Source organism: Cebus imitator, unplaced genomic scaffold, assembly GCF_001604975.1.
Source record: "Cebus imitator isolate Cc_AM_T3 unplaced genomic scaffold, Cebus_imitator-1.0 Scaffold15, whole genome shotgun sequence".
NCBI lineage: Eukaryota > Metazoa > Chordata > Mammalia > Primates > Cebidae > Cebus > Cebus imitator.
This window is the reverse complement of record NW_016107330.1, coordinates 6,481,849-6,490,079: the sequence shown is the minus strand read 5'-3', so window position 1 is coordinate 6,490,079 and position 8,231 is coordinate 6,481,849. Positions and strand designations below refer to the sequence as shown.

At 50.8% G+C, this 8,231-nt stretch overlaps 1 protein-coding gene across 6 annotated transcripts in view; it reads right to left on the bottom strand.

The window, feature by feature from the left end:
• Positions 1–2,160: 2,160 nt before the first annotated feature.
• Positions 2,161–8,231, bottom strand: part of FBLIM1 (filamin binding LIM protein 1) — a 29,738-nt gene continuing 23,667 nt past the window's right edge. For all 6 annotated transcript variants that reach the window (XM_037730036.1, XM_037730038.1, XM_037730043.1 and 3 more), the window contains 2 exons: positions 7,790–7,907; positions 2,161–3,673 (listed from right to left, as the gene is read on the bottom strand). In XM_037730036.1, the coding sequence (XP_037585964.1) occupies positions 3,560–3,673; positions 7,790–7,907 (232 nt within the window). In that variant the 3' untranslated portion in view covers positions 2,161–3,559. The remainder of the gene's footprint in view (positions 3,674–7,789; positions 7,908–8,231) is intronic.

The window sequence follows — 8,231 nt, the reverse complement described above, 5'->3', positions numbered from 1 at the left end:
ACAACACCTGGCTAATTTTTTTTTGTATTTTTAGTAGAGATGGGGTTTCACCATATTAGCCAGGATTGTCTCGATCTCCTGACCTCGTGATCCACCTGCCTCAGCCTCCCAAAGTGCTGGGATTACAGGCATAAACCACTGCGCCCGGCCCTCTGTTTATATAAAAAAAATTTTTTTTTAAATTGCTCCAGATGGGAGCATCAAGGCTGAGGATATTGAGTACAGAGAGAGGTCTGAGCTCTGGGTGGCCTGTCCCCAAGCCAGCACTCTTTTAGACCACCAACTGCCTCTGGGCCTGTGCTCACCAGGTGAGCCCAGAGGCCAATGTGCAAGCTTGCAGAGGGAGAACAGCCTGGTTATGTGCAGGGAGTAGGCCCTGGGGGTGAGTGGCCTTTTGGGACTTTTTTTTTGAGACAGGGTGTCACTCTGTCACCCAGGCTGGAGCATAGTGGCACAATCACAGCTCACTGCATCCTCAACCTCCTACCTCAGCATCAGGCTCAGGTGATTCTCCTACCGCAGCCTCCAGGTAGCTGGGACTACAGGTGCATGCCCGGCTCATTTTTTGTAGAGATGGGGTTTCACCATGTTGCCCAGGCTGATCTCAAAAACTCCTAGGCTCAACCCATCCACCCACCTCGGCCTCCCAAAGTGCTGGCACTGCACCCAGCCTGACTTATTTTTTTTGAGACAGTCTTACTCTGTCACCCAGGATGGAGTGCAGTGATGTGATCTCAGCTCACTGCAACCTCATCCTCCCAGGTTCAACGGATTCTCCTGCCTCAGCCTTCTGAGTAGCTGGGACTAGAGGCATGTGCCACCAAGCCCAGCTAATTTTTGTATTTTTGGAAGAGTCAGGGTTTCGCCATGTTGGCCAGGCTGGTCTGGAACTCCTGGCCTCAAGTGATCCGCCCACCTCAGCTTCTGAAAGTGCTGGGATTACAGGCATTGGCTATCACACCCAGCCTGAGTGTTCATTCTTTTTTTTTTTTTTTTTTTTTTGTGGGGGTTTTTTTTTTTTTTTTTTTTTTTTTTTTGAGATGGAGTTTTGCTCTTGTTACCTAGGCTGGAGTGCAATGGCATGATCTCGGCTCACCACAACCTCCACCTCCTGGGTTCAAGCAATTCTCTTGCCTCAGCCTCCCGAGTAGCTGGGACTACAGGTGCGCACCACCATGCCCAGCTAATTTTTGTATTTTTAGCAGAGACGGGGTTTCACCACGTTGACCGGGATAGTCTCTATCTCTTGACCTCGTGATCAACCCTCCTTGGCCTCCCAGAGTGCTGGGATTATAGGCATCAGCCACCAGGCCCAGCCTGAGTATTCATTCATAAAGCATTTGGTGGCCTTAGTGAGGCCCCTGCAGCCAATCCCATCAGTGGTAGCCTACGTCCAGGAGAAGCACACCTGTGAGCTAGCCGGCACCAGCCTCTGGTGCTGGGCATGAGGCAGGAAACAAGTCCCTCCATCTTCTGAGCTGAGCCCAGCGCTTTCCGGACACTCCTGCCACGGCGAACAGATGCCCAGCAAACATTTTTCCAGGGCTACTACTAAAGGCCAGCATTTACCTGTGTGAGAGCTTATATGCAACACAGAAGAGCTTCTAACAGTTATGCATTTATTTTCATATGTAAGAAGAAAAACATTAACTAGCGTGTGAGCATGACTGCATGGATACACGGCTCAGCGCAAGGCTAAAGTCAGAAGTGAGTGAAAACAAAATAGCATGTTGATTTAAATGAAATAACAGGAGGCCTTTGGTTATGACAATTGTGGAGGTGGTCTGTGAATGCAGAAGTTTGGGATGCCCTGCTTTAGGCTTAGGGCGATGCTGCGCTCTAGACTGAAGCCCCTTGGGCTCTGTAGAGAAGCTTGCCCAGTGCATGGCAGCTATGGGAGTCTCCTGGGAGCCTGTGGGACAGTGAGACCCCAGGGAGGAAAAGGAAAGCACATTCTTTTTTTTTGAGACACAGTCTTGCTCTGTCGCTCAGCTGGAGTGCACCAGCAAAATCTCAGCTCACTGCAACCTCCACCACCCAGGTTCAGCTCGGCCTCCTGAGTAGCTGGGACTACAGGCATGTGCCACCATGCCCAGCTATTTTTTTTTGTATTTTAATAGAGACGGGGTTTCACCACGTTGGCCAGGCTGGTCTCGATCTCCTAACCTCGTGATTCGCCTGCCTCAGCCTCCCAAAGTGCTGGGATCACAGGTGTGAGCCACCACGCCCAGCCTGGAAAGCACATTGTTTCACTTGTCCATGCCCTGCAAAATGTCTTAGAAGTGATGAAGCAACAATGTTAATTCTCATTCAAAAGGAATCTTCCAGGTGTGGCCTTGAGGAGGCGGTGGTTACAAGACAGGCTGGGCTGCAGGGCCCAAGTGGGACTTGAGGTCATAACCAGGGGGACAAAGGGACACCTGTCCCAGCACCATTTTGGAGAAGTACTCGTGTGTTGTGGACGGGAGGGGGGCGCATGGCTCCTGTCACATGTCCAGGAGGCACGCTTGGCCCCTGCACCCTGTTCCCAGCATGCAACAGGCTCTCACTGCATGCCTGCTGACTCACTGCAGCACTGGGAGAGGGTGCTAGAAGGCAGGTGGGGGCTGCTGACATCCCAGGGAGTCTGTGAAACAACCTCTCCTCCTGGACCTGGGCCCCAGCCCCAGTTTAGCATAACCTATGCCAGGGTGGGGAAGTCCAGGGCTGTGCCCCCACTGGGTCCCATTCTTGTATGTGTGAACCACAGAGAGGTGTTTGCTACTATACCCTCTACCCTAAATCCAAAGAATGCTGGTTCCCATCATTTCAACCTCAACATTTTCAAAAAGCATTTTTCTTTTTCTTTTTTTTTTTTTTTTTTGAGACAGAGTCTCTCTCTGTCTTCCAGGCTGGAGTGCAGTGGCGCAATCTCAGCTCACTGCAACCTCTGCCTCCCAGGTTCAAGTGATTCTCCTGCCTCAGCCTTCCATGTAGCTGGGACTATAGGCATGCACCACCACGCCCAGCTAATTTTTGTATTTTTAGTAGAAATGGGGTTTCGCCATGTTGGCCAGGCTGTTCTCGAACTCCTGACCTCAGTGATCTACTCACCTTGGCCTCCCAAACTGCTGGGATTACAGGCATGGGCCACCATGCCTGGCCTAAAAAGCACTTTTTAAGGGATCTTGGAGTTTTTCCTCAAACAGCTCAACCCTACAACAGGCCAGGCTGGTCCCAGCACCCCTACCAAGCAGCTACAGTCAGTGATAGGGGTCCAAGTGCCCCGGCAGACTTCCCCCAGCTTTCCCCTGGAAGTGGGGTGGGCCCAGCAGGGAATTCTGGGGGTGACGCTCATGGTCCAGGAGTCTTCTGGTGCCCAGAGGGTAGAGGAGGAGTGGAAGGTTGGGGGGCACTCAGCCCGCTGTGTCCTGGACAGGCTGAGACGACTTGCAGGCTGGTCCCTATGGAGGCTCAGAAAGAAAGTGTGCAAGAGCAGGTCAGGAAGGGAAACCAAGTCAGGGAAGGGCCCCAGCTGGGGCTAGTGGTCCATTCACTGCCCGACACCCAGAGGGTGCTCTCAGCAGCACCCTGCAGCACTCCGCTTCACGTGGCACGGCTTGCAGAAGAGACGGTTGTTCAGGGGGTAGCAGCCTTGGTCCGTGGGCTCCACAGACAGGAGGATCCTGCAGTCCTGGGGAGACAAGGACACCTGCAGACCCACCCCAGGCCTGGGCGCTGCCTGCACAGCGGAGGAACTCACTTGGCATCTGCCACATAAACCAACTGCATGAGTGGAACTGCGCCTTAAGCAGGAGGAAGGAGGCTGCTCGTGGCTGTCCTCCCAGCACCTGGGCCAGGTCTCCATCAGGGAATACGAGACGCAGACACACACAGGGGCTTTAATCCACGTGGAGGCATGGGTGAGGACAGACATTCACTGTCAGGAAGACTGAGGACACCTGGGGGAGTCCCCTGAGGGTTCAGGGAAGGATGGGGCTAGAAGGGCCTTAATAGTCCCTTTATCATTTTTTTAAGGCTGGGAGTGGTGGCTCACACCTGTAATCCCAGCACTTAGGGAGGCTGAGGCGGGCGCATCACCTGAGGTTGGGAGTTCGAGACCAACCTGACCAACATGGAGAAACCTCGACTCTACTAAAAATACAAAATTAGCCAGGTGTGGTGGAGCATGCCTGTAACTCCTGCCAGTCGGGAGGCTGAGGAGGGAGAATCGCTTGAATCCAGGAGGTAGAGTTTGTGGTGAGCTGAGATCGTGCCACTGCACTCCCGCCTAGGCAACAAGAGCGAAACTCCTTCTCAAAAATAAATATTATTTTTTAAAATTTGTGTTTATTATTCATTTATTTTGAGACAGTCTTGCTCTGTGACCCAGGCTGGAGTGCAGTGGCACGATCTCAGCTCACTGCAACTTCTACCTCCCAGGTTCAAGCAATTCTCCTGCCTCAGCCTCCCAAAGTAGCTGGGATTACAGGCGTGCACCACCATGCCTGGCTAATTTTTGTATTTTTAGTAGAGACAGGGTTTTGCCATGTCGGCCAGGCTGGTCTCCAACTCCTGACCTCAACTGATCCGCCCACCTCCGCCTCCTATGCTGGGATTGCAGGTATAAGCCACTGTGCCCAGCCTAACAGCCCCTTTAGAACATAAATTCTGTGAGACAGGAACCCTATTTATGGCCAAGTCTCCAGCCCAGCCCAGCGCAGCCAGCCACAGGCATCTGCTGATGACTGCCTGAATCTAGTCCAGTCTCTTCATTTCATAGCTGGGATACCGAGGTCCAGGGGAGGGGTGGGCTCTGCCCCAGGTCACACAGCTGGTTCTGGAGCCGGGACCAGATGGGGTTTCCAAGCTCTGGGTCCAGGGGACTTTTTGTGGCTCCATGGCCCACACAGCTTCAAAACTGGCACAAATGTTAGTATTTTCAATTTTTCAAATCACCAAGGGAGGAACACAGGGATTCAGGGCCCAAAGTGCCAACATCACTGTTCTGCCCCAGAAACCTCCCCTTGGCACATGCTGGAGAATGACAGAAGGGAAAGTTTGTGTGCAAAGCCTTGGTTCTGGGTACCCTTTGGAAGCTGCATTGATCCCACAAAAGAGTCCCTATAGGGACAACTTCGGGGTCACAGGTGGCCCTCCTGGCCCAGTAGAGACCAGCATCTGCAATCTGCCTTCCTCCATGGCCAGCTGGGTAAGGCACTCTTGAGTGTCTCTTCCCTGTAAGGCCACTTGAGTCTCTTAAGTGGACTCCGGGCTACACAGCTGCAGCATCTGTGCCACCTGTGACCCCTCCTAAATGAGAACCAATTGGAGGAAACACCTCATCTACTGCCAAGTCTCATACCATCTGCAAGGCAGCCGTGCGGCAGCTGAAAGCTCGCCGAACCCAGCCCACGCAAGCATGGCTGGAACCACTTTTCTGAGACCATTTGCCTGTTTTCCCTTCTCTTTTTTTTTGACAGGGCCTCGCTCTGTCACCTAGGCTGGAGTGCAGTGGCATGATCATGGCTCACTGCAGCCTCCACCTGTGTCAGGTCCAAGCAATCCACCTGCCTCAGCCTCCAGAGTAGCTGGAACTACAGACGGGTACCACCATGCCTCGCAAATACAAAACATTTTTTTTGTAAAGATGAGGTCTTACTGCCCAGCCTGGCTTCAAACTCCTGGGCTCAAGGGATCTTCCTGTCTCAGCCTCCCAAAGTGCTGGGATCACAGGTGTGAGCCATCACACCCCATCTGTTTCCTCATCTTACATGGGGACAATAAATCCCATCTCACAAGGCTATCACTAGGATTAAACAAGGTGATGTTAATAAAAGCATTTTATACATTTTAAAACACTACCTATGCATAAAAGTATCGTTATACTTCCAACGATAGTCATAAATAATACGGACCCCAAAGCAAGTAGAAATGGTGAGATGCAGGCGTGGGCAGTGCACGGAAACCCATTTTCCTTCTTAGGAAACAGTACTCAGCTCCTTCCAGGCTGCTGGGGCTCAGGAGCCTCATTTTTATTTATTTATTATTTTTTTGGAATGGGGTCTTGCTCTGTTGCCCAGGCGGAGTGCAGTGGCACACTTTTGGCTCACTGCAACCTCTGCCTCCTGGGTTCAAATGATTCTCCTGCCTCAGCCTCTCGACTAGCTGGGACTACAGACATGTGCCACCATGCCTAATTTTTTTTTTTTTTTTGAGACAGTGTCTCACTCTGTCACCCAGGCTGGAGTGCAGTGGCATGGTCTCGGCTCACTGCAACCTTCGCCTCCCAGGTTCAAGTGATTCTCCTGTCTCAGCCTCCCAAGTAGCTGGGACTACAGGTGCACGCCACCACGCCCAGCTAATTTTGGTATTATTAGTAGAGACAGGGTTTCATCATTTGGGCCAGGATGGTCTCAATCTCTTGACCTCATAATCCACCCACCTTGGCCTCCCAAAGCGCTAGGATTACAGGTATAAGCCACCGCGCCCGGCCTAATTTTTGTATTTTTAGTAGAAACTGGGTTTCGCCATGTTGTCCAGGCTAGTCTTGAACTCCTGACTGCAAGTGATCCATCTGCCTGGGCCTCCCAAAGTGCTGGGATTACAAGCATGAGCCACTGTACCTGGCCAAGAGCCTCATCTTCTGACACGTAACTGCTGGAGTCCAAATTCTGACTTACTACAGGAGACTTGGCTAACTCACTGGAGGGTTTATGTGCTTCCTGGCCAGGCTTAGGAAACTGCCAGTCACTCTGGAACTCATTAGGACGATGGTGGGGATAACAGCCCTTGAACTTCCTCATTGGGCTTTCAAAATGCATTATCAGCAGGACTTTGAACTACAACCAACAGACAATGTAATGATGCAGCAATTTATCAACTTCTCTACCCAGCTCCCTTGACAACCACAGTGCAAATAGCCTCTGGGTTCCAGTATCTGTTTAAATAAATGGGAGTGAACAAGTGTTTAGAATTACTCATCGGCTGAGTAAGATATTTGCTCTGGGGCTCTCCACTTGGGTCCTCCCATAAAAGTTGCCACCTTGTCACCATCACCAGAGAAGATAGAAGCTTCAGTGATGAGGAGCTGGCAGTAGAAGGGGTGGGAGAGGGTTTCTGGAGGCTCCTTAGCAGCACTAACTACATAATTTGTAGGATCCAGTACAAAATGAAAATGTGGGGCCCCTTGTTCAGAAATTAAGAATTTTGGTTGGGTGTGGTGGCTCATGTCTATAATCCCAGCACTTTGGGAGGCTGAGGTGGGCAGATCACTTGAGATCAGGAATTCAAGACCAGCCTGGCCAACATGGTGAAACCCTGTCTCTACTAAAAATATAAAAATTAGACCGGTATGGTGGTACGAGCCTATAATTCCAGGTATTTGGGAAGCTGAGGCAGAGAATTGCTTGAACCCAGGAGGCAGAGGTTGCAGTGAGCTGAGATTGTGCTACTTCCCTCCAGTCTGGGCAACAAGAGTGAGACTTCATCTCAAAAAAAAAAAAAAAAGAAAAAAGAGATGGAGAGAGAGTCCTGATGCCATCACTCAATACCCTCAGTGATCCTACCACCACGAGCCAACAGATTGCCTTTTTGCAGAAAGCAATTTGAGTTTGGTTTCTATCATCAATGCAAAGAGTTCTGATTAATAGACTATAGTTGTATTTCCTTTATCTTTTGTTTCTGCTACTGGACAGTGAGCAATTTGAGAACAGGGCCCCCACCCTGACCTGTCCCCATGTCTCAGAACCCAGCCAAGGGCCTGGCACGCAGCGATTGAATGTTATTAAACCACCTGGGCTCCACTCACCTCACACCTGTAGCAATTTTCATGGAAGTTTCTTCCCATGCACTCGATTTTGAAGGCATCTTTCCCATCCCGAGGAATGATGGGATTTTCACAGATGCTGCAGATGGGGGCAAATTTCCTAGAAGCAAAGGAACCCATGCTTGGGAGGTGTTCATGCTGCAACCACAGAAATTAATTAGCTGTCAGAACTTGGGCTGAGTGGAGTTCACCTCCTGAGCAATTTCAGACCCGTTGCTATGAGACTGCACTGGCAGCTACAAGCAGAGATGTCTATTTCTTCCTGGCAGGAGCAGGTGCAAGAGACCTGTGGAATGAGACCTGCTTTCCCAGCATCACTAGAGATTTCTGAATTGAGAACAATCTCTAGTGAGCCTGGAAACCAGGTCTCATTGGGGTTCAGTTGGGCTGGGATCCATCTCATCTTTTTTTTTTTTTTTTTTTT